Below are 14,912 nucleotides of genomic sequence, written 5' to 3' on the forward strand. Positions count from 1 at the left end.
CACAACTGGTTTTACTGGCCTGTATTTCTTTTTTTTTTTTTTAAAGGAAGATTAGCCCTGAGCCAGCTACTGCCGATCTTGCTCTTTTTGCTGAGGAAGACCGGCCCTGAGCTAACAGCCATGCCTGTCTTCCTCTACTTCATACGTGGGACGCCTGCCACAGTATGGCGTGCCAAGCAGTGCTGTGTCCGCACCTGGGATCCGAACCGGGGAACCCCAAGCCACGGAGAAGCGGAACGTGGGCACTTAGCCGCTGCGCCACCGGGCCGGCCCCTGGCCTGTATTTCTTTTTCAGTTACCGGTGGGCACAGCTGTCATCTCTGTATTAGCAGTGCAAATACAGTGCCTGGAACTAGTTAATAGCTAATCAAACTAGATAGTGTTTGATTTAATTAAAGGCATTTGAGAATTAAGGTTGCCATTCTCGAGTTCAGTTGCCTATAACATAAATACAGCCTGTGAATGTAGTGTGGTTTTGTGAGTTAGAAGACTTCACGCAATATTGTTGCAAAACTCTTATTGGTTGTCTGTGTTCTGTACCAGAATAGTTGCTGTGCATAAAAATTTACGATGTTGGGAAACAACTTGGGGAAACTTTAGAAGGTTTTGTTTTTCATGTGCTGTTTTTATTAACTTTTTTCCATTTTTACTGGAAAGATAATTTATATTCTTGGTTTATTTGATTGATTTTTTTTTTTTTTTTGAAAGGACCAAGGGCTGTAGTGAAAAGCAAATCACCCTCCCACCCCAGACCTCAAAGTCCCTTTTGTTGCCACGTAACAAGTAGGGGCACACTGTATGCACTTCTGCACTTTGCTTTTTAAATTTAATCCACATATATAGCTGTACCTCGTTCTTTTTCATAGCAGCAAGTATTCCATTCTTTGGATATAACTAATTAGTCTTCTGGTGATGGTCATTTAGATTTTTCCTATTATTTATAACTAGTGTTCTTATGAATATCCTCATACACATGTCTTTGTCCCTATATGCAAATAGATTCTGTAGGTTAATTCCTAGAAGTATAATTGCAGAGTTAAAGAATATGTACAGGGGATGGTGGGGAAGGTATGTGCGTTTAAAATTTTGATACATGTTGCCAAATTTACAAGAGTATAATTTTAGGAAATGGAAGATTTATCATGTAGTCCTATTTTCCCAGGATTAATTGTGATTTTTTTTTTTTAAGTATTCAGGGTCAACTTTGCATATTTGCCAACTGTCTGTTTAAATGCTCATATTAGTGACTAACTCCTCAAAATGCAGTTGAAAATGGTTAAAAGCAAATATCCATTAGTTCTCAGCTACCTGTTTTTCTTCCCACACAGTTGCAGGGGAGCATCATCTTCCTTGAGGTTATATTTGTTTAAAAATACTAGGGGTTTCTCTTTTCTTCCTTTGAAGGTGAGAATATTTGACCAAAAAAACTGAATTGATTAACTTTTAGAAATGCATCTTGAAAATGAAATAAGGTTTTTCTGCCAGGTGAGTGAAAACAGTAATTGGAAATACAGATTGGGGTTTTCCCCTCTTGCTTAAACCCAATGAAATTGTGATGGTTGGCCAAAAAAGAAAAAAAAAGGAACGTTAAAATTCCTATGTGAGGTTGTCAGTTTCTCACGCTGTATATTTTCTTTCAGATTCCTTTGTTTCTTCCTCTTCCTCTCAGCCTGTATCTCTATTTTCGACCTCACAAGGCAAGTCTGTCATTTTTTTGTGCATTAATAAAAGAAAAATGTTGAGAAAGAGGCTGTAACTGGGGGCATGAGGCACAAGTTTTCTATTGGCCCCAAATCCCTTAAAATAAAAGTCACTTACAAGCCAGTTCTTTACATTTAGCAGTTTTCAGTGGCTTTCCTGTAGAAGTTAAATAAAATGAACCCTAAAGGTGGATCTTTAACATAGCATACACTTTAGGCATAGTTTTGAGTATTTCTTAAAAATTAAAACTCACCCATGGAATTTGGAGCAGATAGATTTGTGGCTCAGAGACAACCCGCCCCTAGAATGCATTTAACTTATTGATTTGCAGTTATGTACTGGTGTGGAGAGGTAGGAGATCTGGAAAAACAGTATGAAATTGTGCTTCCACTAAGCTACTGATAACACCCACCTAGCTAGAGGACTTTAGTGCGAATTTGCATGAGATTTATCCCAGAAGCGAGGCTAGTTCCAAATTGCCTAGGAACGTTGATCAAATCAGTTGACTTTTAGGCAAGCAAGGTTTGTTTTCCTAGAGATTAAACTGGCTTTTTGTTTTCATCTGAGGAAGGGAATCAGAGTGTGATGGCTATACATTTGGGGGGTAGCACTGCCAAGAATCTGCAGGAGAGCACTGTGTGCTTCGTTGATTTGCACTAATAATAGGCGCTGTGTCATTTGTGCTGTTGTACTCGACCTCAAATATAGGTCACTGGAAAACCCTCATTTTAAAAAAGGTAATTAAACTCACTAGGTAGGTCGGAGAAGCCCTGTGCAAGCAGTTTATTGTCCCAGCTGGAATTCTCTAGGTGGGAAGTCTGGATGCTGGTTTGTTAGGAAGACTTTGACCTTATAAGAATACAAATATAATGGAATAAAATGAACTTAGTAAAATTTTTGCTGGCTTTAATCTTCTTCTTAGGAAACTTGGTAGATAATTTGTTGCTTCTAAGTGATAATTTGTTGTTTTTAATTCAAACTCATAACGTTGGAGACCCCAACCCCTTTATAATGTACCTCATTGTGTGAATTTGGGTATCTCTTCAAATCATGACCTTTGAAATTAACTTGTTTTCATTAGAAGATATTTTGTGAATGTTAGAAAGTAACTCAAATACACAAAGTTGATTCTTGACAACTGGAACCCAACCAGATTTATATATTTTTTAAAAAAGTATTTTATTGGGGTCATACTGACTTACAACATTCTGTAAATTTCAGGTGTATGTCACGGTATCTTCAGTTTCTGTATAGCCTGCATCGTGTTCACCACCAACAGTCCAGTTTTTATCCGTCACCATACAAATGTGCCCCTTTACCGCATTGCCCTCCCCCACCCCCATCTCCTCTGCCAACCAGATTTATATTTTTAAGGGTTTTTTCCCCACATGAGAAATTTAATAATTTAGGCAAGTAAGTATTACATTTATTCTACTCTGGATGATAAACCGGTAAAAATATCATAGTGTAAATAGAACAAATAATTTTTTATCATAAATATTTCAGATCTTTTAAAATACATTCTTTGTAGTTATAACTTCCAAGCACTTTTTTCATACAGAAAGGGGATAATTGATATCCTAAATAGTGTAACATTGCAACCCAAGCCTAATATAACTAATGAGTGGAATGTTGAGAAGATAACTGTCATAGCTTAAAGGATTATTTTAATCCCTGTTAGGAAAAATTAGACATACACTCAAGTAGAGTGGAGGTAAATAAAAAAAGAATTTTCTAATTAAAAACTAATGTTGCAGTAGGCTTTAGTTTCACAGTGAGTATGAAGGTTTGTAAAAGAAAATAGATTTGTCGTTCTTCCTTTTTGCTTATAAAGAGTTATTTTGACCAGTGCCCATTCAGGATAGTGTTATTGTTAAGACGGTATTGTAAAGAGGCAGTTTAAAACATCATAACCCTATAGGTGTTTCAATCTAGCCTCTATTACCAGCGTTTTCTCCTGCAAAAAAAAACACATAATGGAAGAGTAACCCACTTGGCTCCCCACATCCTTGGCAGATCTAGAGACCAGCCTGTTCGGCTTTTGAAGGAACCCCTCGGCAAGTGATTAGGTGTGTTCTAGGGTAGCCAACGCTGGTAACTTGTAGTCTGCCTTACTAAAAATAAGAGAAGAGGAAGTTGTTGATGTACTTGGTTAGCTGGATAAAAACCTCTGGGGAGAGAAGCCGGGACCAGTCTGGGCCAACGCAGGCCTTTCAGACCGACTGCTGCCCCAGCCGGCACCTGGGGTCCGTCACAGCACTAATCCAGCTGACTGCTGGTCTGGGCGCCCACACTCCTTAGGCGTTTAGCCTTGGGGAGCTGTGCTTTGCTTTTACAGATGTAACCATACTGAGGCATATGTAGCAATAATTAAATAGGATATTTTCATATTTAAGAATGGCATTTTTAATCCTGAAATATATACGTATCATTACTGGGCTTCAGGGAGATGCATGTAGCAAAAAGTCTCATTAATTTGGACTGAGTAAAGAAAAGGCAGTTAAATTTTTCAAAAGGAAACTATGCAGTATTTATTAAATGGTACTACTTTGAAGTATACTGCTACTCAAGCTAGCAGGTTGAGCTTTTTGAAAGCTAATGAATAGATTCGTGATGAAAATGCCAATGGCATAATCAGTTCCTTCTTAAATGAGTTGTACTCCTGAGTAGGTCCTTTGTAATCTTACTGATTCCTTTTTTCTCATTTAACAGAGTTAAATTTCAGTCTAAGCCCTGAGCATTTCAAAATGGGGGAGTAAATTTTAATGACATTTTCCTGTAATGTAATATAAAGATATTAACAGGTATAGATGTAGTATGTAGCTGGTTTTTCTTGAGCTTTTATTTTATGATGCTCAGTACTTTATGTAAATCATCTCATTTAATCCTCACAGCCAGTTGTACTGAAAAGCTACCAGCTCTTTTACCAGTTGAGGAAACGGAGGTTTTAAAATGATGAAATGACTTGTTCAAGGTCACACAGTGAGTCAGACCTAGAACTCCAAGTCCATGCTCAAAACTACTACCTACCTATGGTAAAGATGACAAAGTATGTTAGTTGGGTATTAGAGTTTACAGATATTTTTAGAGATGTCATTTTGGGATTCATGTTAAAATTATGAGAGCAGAAGAGGCAGAGATTACTATTTTAGCCATATTATTGCTATTGCTGATGAAATTTAGTATCACCTGGGGGATGTGCTCCCGCCATCACACACAAAATCAGACTGAAATTTGGTTTCTATTTTTGATAAGAGTAGAGGCTGGAAAATACTGCAATTTTCTTTAGAAAACATTGGAAGGAAAGTAAGTGAAAATAAGATTGGAAAGGGGATCCATGCACCGTGCGGAATTGGAAGCACGTTTGCAGTAATGAACACTTGCATTCGATCTGAGCAATGCAGTAGGCATCTGGAATAGGAAGTTAAACACTGAACTTTGGGGCAAACATTGAGGAGAAAAATTTTGCCAGTTACAGCCTTTTTTTTTAACAAAAGCAAAACATTTTTCTTTGTACAAAAGAGCCTTTTTGTTCAGGATCTAGCGTGGCTGCAGAGTGTCTGCTGGCTAACTTCCTATTTTGATGCTGTGGCTGAAAGTTGCTGACTGTTTCGCACGATAATTTGTCTTTCCTTCTTGTTCTGTGAACATGAGAAAATTCAAGTGTAGGAAAACCTATACCTGAATATTTCAAGCCTGCCTTGTGTGAATATGCATATTATGTACGTGGAAAAGTAACTTCGTGGCTACTGCAGGCTGGCATCACTTCTTTACTGATGTGTATGGTTTTTCCATGTTACAGGTATCCTTTTTAGTTAAAAGTAATGAATTTCCTAAGTGAAGAGGGGAAAGTAACCATATATAATTTTAAGCTATTCACTCTGTTAGAACTCTGATAGAGGATATAAAATTTATTATTGTTGACTTGTTTCTAGATCACATTATGTTTTGAGTAATTAAATTATAAACACTTGAATAAAAAAGTTCTAAATTTACTCTTTCTGAAAGACAGTTTGGGGAACAAGAAGCCAAGTAAAGAGAAGGTATTTTGAAGGATAGAGTGAATAGTGTATGAAGGGTTTCTTTTCAGTTTGAATGTATTTACTTGATGCGAACACAGTATTCATTTGGAAGTTGTTTTTTCATCTGTCATTTTTGTCCCCACCTTGCTCTGTGAGATAAAATACCCTCTGGGCATAGAGGAGAGAAAAGTCTCAATTCCCACTCCACATTCTCTAGTCAAATGGAGCTTTTGCCAATCAAAGTTTTGAGTTAATCTATTTTAAAATTAGTGTGTAGGTGGCGGGCCCTGTGGCCAAATGGTTAGGTGTGTGCGCTCCGCTTCAGCAGCCCAGGGTTTCGCTGGTTTGGATCCTGGGCACCGACCCAGCAACGCTCATCAGGTCATGCTGATGCTGTGGCTGAAAGTTGCTGACTGTTTCGCACGATAATTTGTCTTTCCTTCTTGTTCTGTGAACATGAGAAAATTCAAGTGTAGGAAAACCTATACAGCAGAGCCAAAAGGACCTACAACTAGAATACACAACTGTGTACTGGGCGCTTTGGGGAGAAGAAGAAAAGATGATTGGCAAGAAATGTTAGCTCAGGTGCCAATCTTTGATTAAAAAAATAAAAAATTAGTGTGTGGAAGTACTTAAGGCAGGCACGTAGGCCCACTCCTGCCCCACGCCCTACCCCGCTGTGAGTTGTGCTCCTGGACGGAGACGGTCTGAGCTGGGGTGAGAGTGGAGAGTGTCAGTCTCATCTCCTGTGGGCGCTTGCAGGACTAGAGTTCGGAAGTACGGCTTGGCTTTTCTACCCTTCTAAAACAAATAACATGCGGTAAAGCTGTGGTTCTCAAGCCAGGTTCATTACCTGGGAAACTTGTGATGCAGATTTCTGAGCTCCGTCCTCCTCAGGAAATTCTGAGTCAGAAAGTCAGAGATAAAGCCCATAAAGTGCTAGTAGCTGCTTCCAAGTTTGAAAGAGACTAAACGACGGTGCCAAAGGCTGCATTCCTGCGAGGTGGTTAAATTGTTCAGCTGGTTGTACATTGACCTAAAATATACTTTGACCTTGATGGTGAAGAGCGTTTGCTGAGACAGTGTTCAGGGAAAGTTCGTTCTTCTCTCTTTCAACTTTGGCTTCGAAATTTTTTATGTAGTGGACTCTCTTAAATGTCTTTATCCACGTAGAACCTAGCACAGTTCTTGGAATGTCATAGGCGTTTGGTTTGTACCAACTGATTCAGAAGTTGCATTTCCCAAAATTTTGAAATAGATAAAACTCTTTAAATTCCTTTTATGTGTGAATGTTGGGGGGGGGGGAGTGTGTCTAAAATTCTGAATGAGGATTTTCTGTGCCGCGTACCAGGTGATGGTGGTTATGACTGGACAGTGTGCCTTTTTTCCCTCCTCTAACAAAAAGGCATATGTTCTGGAGCTTCTGTGCCGGGAGAGTTTTGTTTTTGTTTTTTGTTTTTGTTTTTTTTTTGAGAATGTGGTGTTTGGGGACATATATTGAGGATTTGCTAAGTGCCAGGTACTTTCTAAGCAGTCCTCAAGGTAGGTGCTTCAGTATCCCCATTTTTTTAGATGAGATTAAGCAATTTGCCAAGGCCACATGATTAGTAAGTGTGATAAAAGGATTTTGCATCTTTTAATAGGAATTTTTGTTTGGGGAGTGGTCTAGAAATTTAGGATATGACTGCCCACTTAGTTTCCTAGTCTTATTTCAGATAATATACTTAAATGGAGACTTCTAAGTATTTAGAGTTTGAGAAGATTATAGGTAAGCAAGGAGCTCACTAGTGGATAAATTTGGGAACATTCTCATGATCACTGTGGGTTATGACATTTTTCCCCTCTTACCATATGTTGACTCCCTTTTAACAGATTTATTAGATGTATAACTCTTGTTAATAATGAGAGTAATACCATATTTTTAAGGGATTAGAATTCCTGAAAATGAATATTCACATTAAATCCCAATACAGCAAATAACTAATCTAGAAAATATTCATAATGAGATTTTTTGAGTAATGTTGAAAGTCTTTTGTAGTGCGTCTGAAGGGCTGGATCTTTTGAAAAAGGAAAGGTAGTGGACATTTACTGAGATGTAAGATAATCCAGTTATTCCATGAGGCAGTTTTACTGTGTATAGTATTTTATTTTATTTTATTTTTTCCTTTTGAGGAAGATTAGCCCTGAGCTAACTGCTGCCAATCCTCCTCTTTTTGCTGAGGAAGACTGGCCCTGAGCTAACATTCGTGCCCATCTTTCTCTACTTTATATGTGGGACGCCTGCCACAGCATGGCTTGCCAAGCAGTGTCATGTCTGCACCTGGGATCCAAACCGGCAAACCCCGGGTTGCCGAGAAACCGCTGCGCCACTGGGCCGGCCCCTGTGTATAGTATTTTCAAAGGTAACTACCTTCAGATTTCCATTGGACAACACCAATGACTATTAAGTGCCATACTGACTACCTGGAAGAGTCTTCACTTACGGAATCTGTTCTAAAAGGTGTACTAGATTCTGCTCTTTGTTCTGGTTAATATTTTCACGCCTCTATAAACTCTTCCAGCCCAATTTTTTCCATTGACTTGGTACAAGTCAGTTCTATCCAAGTTTGTTAGGGTTTCAACTAGCCAAAGAAACTTCTTTTCATTTGCTGAGATTCTAAACAAGATGATTTAAAATTAAACCACAGATGAGGATGCTACCTTACTTTGCTCCGGGTGGGGAAGCTTGATTGACAGTCCTGAGAGCTAGCACCTGCATCTCACCATCACTGAGTAAGGAATGCAGCATCGCACCCTACCTCCGAAGCTCGCCACCCCAAATGTTAAGTCACACAATTACTATTAGGGAACATGGTTAAAGTTCTTTTTGTACAGTTCTGTCGCATTAAAGGATCTTTAGTAAAGTGTTTGAAGTTTGTCGGGCAGTCACGGCATTCAGAACATGACTTGCTGGTGTTCTGAGAAGAGGGTTTCTAACCTAATCTTCCAGCTCTATCTCAGTTATTATATACGTAACTCAGGGCTTGGGGAGTACTAAGAGTTCACGGAAGATAGGAGAGAAACAAGGCTTGGAAAACGGACACGTGTGTGTCCTGACAAGGCGGAGAACGTTCCTCCCATGCTTTTCCCCCGGTAATGTGTGCATTGCGTGATAGCATTCGTTGGGGTTACTTTCTTTTTCATTTCCTCAAGCCCACCACCTCATCGTCATCATTTTACTTACTGATTCTGCCTCTTGTCTGTCTCCCCCTCTGTATTGTACGCTCCACAAGGGCAAGGATTTTTTCTGTTTCGTTCACTGCTTTTAACCTGATTTCTAAAACTGTCTTACACGTAATTGGCACTCAGTAAATTTCTGCTGAATGGTTGCTAGTTCATTTTGTCCGCTTGTGTGTGTGAGCTGACGAGTCTGGCTCGTCTGAGATCTCAATCTCTAGAGGCGTGTGAACGGTGTTCCCTGTGAGGTGGAGTCAGTTTTGCTCCCCTCCAGGTTCCGTTCCTGTTGGAAGGGAAGGGTTCCCAGTCAGTTCTCCCTTAATCCAGATTCAGTCCATTGCGTGTTTCCTGATAGAAACAGTAACCAGAAAGTTGATTAACAATACATAGCTCAGAGTGTGGAATATTTCTGATTTAGATGTAGCCTATACTTCTTTAAATTTCAGGTTTTTGAACCTTTTAAGCTACAGTGCTCAGTTTCATTTCCATTATATCCTTAATCCAGGCTTGCTGAATGTCCATACTATGTGATAGTAGATGGGAAACCATGTTTGCTACGTTAGAACTAGGTATGAATTACGGCTTATTTCACCTGTTGTCTGTCCCACTAGTACAGTTGGTACCATCAAACTTTACCTGTTTTCCCTCAATTTACAAAGACTTTTTCCCCACTGCCCAGATTACAGTTACACTATTCTAAAGGTCAAATCCTATTAGATCAAATTTCAGTGATGTGTTGAAATAGAGGAACGTTATCTGGCATTTGGAATCATTTTTATGGTGGAATTTTACTTATTGCAGTAAGATATTTCTTTCCGTCTTTAAAAAATGATTTTGAATAAGGTCGTAATTTTGATTTTGTCTAATTATTATTCAGCTTCTCACATGAGAAAGAACATAAACCAAATAAAGGTGATCCCAAAGGTTTTTTCTCTTTCACGTCTTCCCAGTTACTCATTCACACCCAAGGCGTTGCTGTCCTGAGCTCACTCGGGTCTCGCCTGACCGAGCTGAGTCTTTGACTCATTCATCTGGAACCGTTTATTTAAGTCCTGGCTTGTTCCAGCTCCAGAGATACAACAGTGTGCGAGGAAGACAGTGCCTGCCCTTGGGGCAGTTGTTTTTGTTTTTTTGTGAGGAAGATTGGCCCTGAGCCAACATCTGTTGCCAATCTTCCTCTGTTTTATGTGGGACGCCACCACAGCATGACTGGATGAGCTGTGCTAGGTCCCTGCCTGGGATCCAAACCTACGAACCCTGGACCACCAAAGCAGAACATGAGAACTTAACTAGTATGCCACTGGCCAGTCCCTCGAGACAGCTGTTTTGATCTTTTTCCACAGTAAAAACTTGCTGGATTGGAAAATTGGAAAACAATGTGGTAAATCAATGGTCCTGTGGTATTAATAACTGATAAGACAATATATTACTGTTAGAGGGATATTTTCTGTTTTAAAAGGATTTCTAGAGTTAACCCTTCTTAACCAAAGAAGCCAATTTGCATGGTTCACTTTTGGTTAATTTAGAGCAGGCCAGCCTTTTTAGTACCCTTTAGTTTAAAACATTGAGGTCTTCTGTCCCTGGGACCGATCGTCACTGTGAACAGAATAGAATAATTCAAGCCTGATTTTTAGGCTCAGGAGGGGTCTGCTGTATCTCCTGAAAATCGGAAAGAACTCTGGTCGCTACGTTTTTTCCTTCTCAGATTGCAGACCATCCCAGTGGGTTTGTAGTAGTGCTGTGTGTGGAATAGTCAGCTTCTAGAGGAGCGTGGCGGTGCTCCATGACATCAAGCTCCTTGTTCTGTCTGGATGACGTTGTTTCTGTTGAATAGCTCTACCGAAAAACAAGGGGAGAACCTTCCCCGGGTTTCCCAGTCTCATTACCCTTCTTTATGCTTTACCTTTACAGTGGAGAAAGTAGACTGAAAAGTATTTGTCATGACAGTTTTTTGTCATTTGCAATTTGTAGCATGATGCAAAAGGCTTTTCTGTTTCAGCATTGGCAATTTTATGCATGTCTTACGGGATAACTTTTGATCCTTGTTTTGTTACATGTTTATGTGTATGTGTATATATACATCCTGTGTGTATATATATGATTTCAAAAATAAAAAGCATGCTGCTTGGCTGCCTAGCTAATGTGTAATTGTACCTGGTAAACAATTGTTCTTCTTTCAAATTCTAACCATAGAGGGATTGAGCTCTCTTTGCTCTGATGAGCCACCTTCAGAAATTATGACTTCCTCCTTTTTGTCATCTTCTGAAATACGTAACACTGACCTTACAATACTACATGGAGAAAAAAGCAAAGAGTTAGGCAGCCAGCCCATTTTAGCCCAAGAAGGAAAAGACCACTTGGCTCTTCTAGATGTGAAAAAGATGGACAAGCCTCAGGGGGCCAGTGAAGACACAGCGGACGCCCCAGTTTCTGTTGCAGGAGTTCACTGTAACCGTCCTTCCGTTCCAGCCAGTTTCCCACAGCACCTTGCTTTTCTCTCAAAGGAAGCTGGTCAAGTGGAACAGCAAAGAAATAGAGATCAAGAGTCCAAGAACCCAAATGAGGTAGCAAGTAGGGACGATAACACTGCCCTAGGTGCTGAAGACAAGTTCATTTTGCTGACAGCCCAGAAAACACCCACCAAGCCGTCGAAGGCAGAAGACGTTTGTACAGATTCTTCGTCCCCATCTGAAGTTTCAGGAGGTGGTGTTATTGAGCAGGATTCTCCTGAATCACCATTTGAAGTAATTATTGACAAAGCAGCATTTGACAAAGAGTTTAAAGACGCGTATAAGGAGAGCACTAATGATTTTGGTAGCTGGGCGATGCACACTAATGGCGAATCATCAGCAGAAATTTCAGAGTCGCATGACGGAGTATTTCCACTGCGAAATGAAGAGGCAGGGCGGTGCCCAACCTCTGCATTGCTCACTCGACAGTTTTCACACACAACTGCAGCATTGCAAGAGGTGTCTAGATGTGTGAATGATATGCATAACTTCACCAATGAAATATTGACTTGGGATTTGGTTCCCCAAGTGAAACAGCAGAGTGAAAAATCTGACTGCGTCACGAAAACTATAGGACTTGACATGAGTGAATATGATTCAGAGATTCCAGTTGTAAATCTTAAAACTAACGCTCATCAGAAAATTCCTGTACGTTCTATTAATGGGAGCACTCGCATCACCAAATCAACGAGTGATTGGACAGAAGCGTCTCTCCCACAAGAAAGTGCCTTCACTGAAAGACCTGCACCAGACTGTCTTGATTCCACTAAGGAGGTCAGTACCAAAGGTGTAGGAGGCAGTGTGCAGAAACAAGGTGGCACACTTTCAGAGCCAGCTGGGTCCCCACTTGAGAAATGCGTCTCTTTGGGTCCTGGAGCAGACACCGTGACGGTGGTTTTACCTGATGGCCACGTGAAAGGTGAGATGAACTGGCAGAGCTCTGTGTTGGGAGAATTGACAGAGGCTGATAGTTCTGGTGAGTCTGATGACACAGTAATAGAGGACATCACAGCAGATATTTTATTTGAAGGTAACAAAATTCAGGCTGAAAAACCCGTTCCCGTTCCAAGTGCTGTTGTAAAAACAGATGAAAGAGAAGTCAACAAGATTCTCAGTTGTAACAGGGGAAGCAAGACATCTGAGAACTTGGAAGGGTCAGTCACTGACTCTGAGCCACGGCCGGTTCAGCCTGATGTTCTTGAGGGGAGCCCAGCTGGTGGTGAGGCGGTGTGTGCACACGTGCCTGATGTGAGTGTCCTGTCGGAACAGGTGAAGCAGCCAGGTAGTGTGAGGGAAGTTTCTCCTGTAAGGCCTGTGACAAGTGAGAGGCCAAAACGTCCTTCAGCATCTCCAGATGTTTGTAATGAGACAGAATTCTCACTAAATGTGACAACATCTGCCTGTTTGGGGTCATTCCATGAAAAAAGTGTTAAAGATACAGATGATTCCTCCCCAGAGGACCTGGTAGCAGCCTTTACAGAAACCAGAGAGAGAGGAATAGTAGATGAAGGTGAAGCTTGTGCAGCAACCTCAGAGAAGACTGCGGGCTTCAAACCATCTCTTCCGGGAGAAGTCTTGCATGAAGGTGAGTCAGGTGGTTCTGAAATTAAAGACGTAAAAGGCAAATACACTGAACAAAGCAGAGAAGCAAATGGAAGTGAGCTTCTGGATGTTTTCCCTACCCGACGGACTCCAGCAGCATCTCTTGACTTGGAACAGGAACAGCTCACAATCAGAGCCCTTAAAGAACTGAGTGAAAGGCAGGAGAAGTGCGCTTCTGCACAGGATGAAGTGGAATCACCTTCTGAAGAAATACTCAAGGAGACTTTAACATTTGCTCCAGAATCTTCTTGGCCACAGCAATCGTATGATGTCCTAGAACACACAGATGTCAAGACTGGATCTGATCTTGGGATTTCCAGAAAGCCCACTGTTCTCAAAGAGACTGCTAGGGTAGATGTTCTTTCCAGCCTTAGCAAGACTGAACCAGTGAACAAGCATGTCCTAGCAAGACTTCTGACAGACTTCTCAGGTAACCGTTTACATTGGACATACTGCATGCCATTGATTACTCATCAAAGTGCCATTTTTCTTAGCCTCTGACTTACGTCACCAAGGTTATAGCTAGAATAAAAACACACTGTATAATGAGGAAAAGTGGTTTGTTTCTTTTAATGGTTGCTTGATTTGGTTTTCTTATACAAATATTTCCCAAAGCAGTAGACCACTTGTTAAAATCAATTTTCTCCTTAAAATGATTTTTTAAAGGTTTTGTTTTTTCCTTTTTCTCCCCAAAGCCCCTTGCTACACAGTTGTGTATTTTTAGTTGTGGCATGTGGGATGCTGCCTCAGCATGGCCTGATGAGCAGTGCCATGTCCGCGCCCAGGATTCGAACTGGTGAAACCCTGGGCTTCCCAAGCGAAGCGCACGAACTTAACCACTCGGCCCTGGGGCTAGCCCCCAAAATGAATTTTTTTATGCTCCAGTTTTTCCAAGGTTCTCCTTTCCTTACAAGGTGACCTTAGGGTGATTGTTGCTTTTCAGAATATCGCGTTAGGCTCTTATTTATTTACAAAGCTTATTTTAAAAGCTCCATAACAGGAGCTCTGCTTAGCACTTGGGTATGTTGCTGCTGTGGGCCTCGTGAAATCTATTTAGCAATCAAAGATAAAGGAATTCCTGCTGGGAAAGACGGTAAATGAAACTTTTAACTAATTTAGTCTTATACCGCAGAGATTTTATGCTCTGAAAGTAGGTAACCAGTTTTGTAGAACTGTTTGGTGAGTCATACTTAAGAGAACTCCTGCTTTCTTCTCCTTTGGACCTTATTTGATTTTCTTCAGGCCAAAACTTATTACGTGGTATTAAAAGCCCTTCCCTTTGTCTTCCGTTATTTGATTGCTTTCCTAGCAGTGGCCTTCAGTCAAATTACTTCCAATACTGTCTGTTCTGGGGTCTTGGAAAGTGTAAGAAAACAGGCTATTTAAAGCTCTTCAAAAGGGTCCCCCAACCTCGAATACCCAGTTCTGCACTTCCTGTGTGGTTAGTGCAGTGTTAGGTGCCACGGAGGGATCTCTGGTTTGCCAGACTTTTTTGACAATAGATCCTTTCTTTTAATTGAATTCATAATAGTTTACATCGATGTGAGACTTCAGTTGTACAGTATTTCTTGTCTGTCACCACGTAAGTGCTCCCCTTCACTCTCTGTGTCCATCCCCCACCCCTTCCCCTGGTAACCACTGAGCTGTTCTCTTTGTCCATGTGTTTGTTCAATTCCACATATGAGCGAAATCGTCTGGTGTTTGTCTTTCTCAGTCTGGCTTATTTTGCTTAACATGATTCCCCTCCAGGTCCTTCCATGTTGTTGCAAATGGGATGAATTTGTCTTTTTTTCTGGCTGAGTAGCAGTCCATTGTATATATACACCACATCATCTTTATCCAATCATCGGTCGATGGGCGC

At 40.6% G+C, this 14,912-nt stretch overlaps 1 protein-coding gene across 3 annotated transcripts in view; it reads left to right on the forward strand.

The window, feature by feature from the left end:
* RTN3 (reticulon 3) overlaps positions 1-14,912 on the forward strand; it is a 62,662-nt gene that overhangs the window by 14,830 nt on the left and 32,920 nt on the right. Inside the window, exons 2-3 of one of the 3 annotated variants that reach the window (XM_023654263.2) lie at positions 1,641-1,697; positions 11,133-13,481. The exons of 1 other annotated variant lie outside the window; for it this stretch is intronic. In XM_023654263.2, the coding sequence (XP_023510031.2) occupies positions 1,641-1,697; positions 11,133-13,481 (2,406 nt within the window). The remainder of the gene's footprint in view (positions 1-1,640; positions 1,698-11,132; positions 13,482-14,912) is intronic. One more of the 3 variants, XM_070228832.1, reaches the window with a different exon arrangement.

This window comes from Equus caballus, chromosome 12 (assembly GCF_041296265.1).
Source record: "Equus caballus isolate H_3958 breed thoroughbred chromosome 12, TB-T2T, whole genome shotgun sequence".
NCBI classification, from domain to species: Eukaryota; Metazoa; Chordata; class Mammalia; order Perissodactyla; family Equidae; genus Equus; species Equus caballus.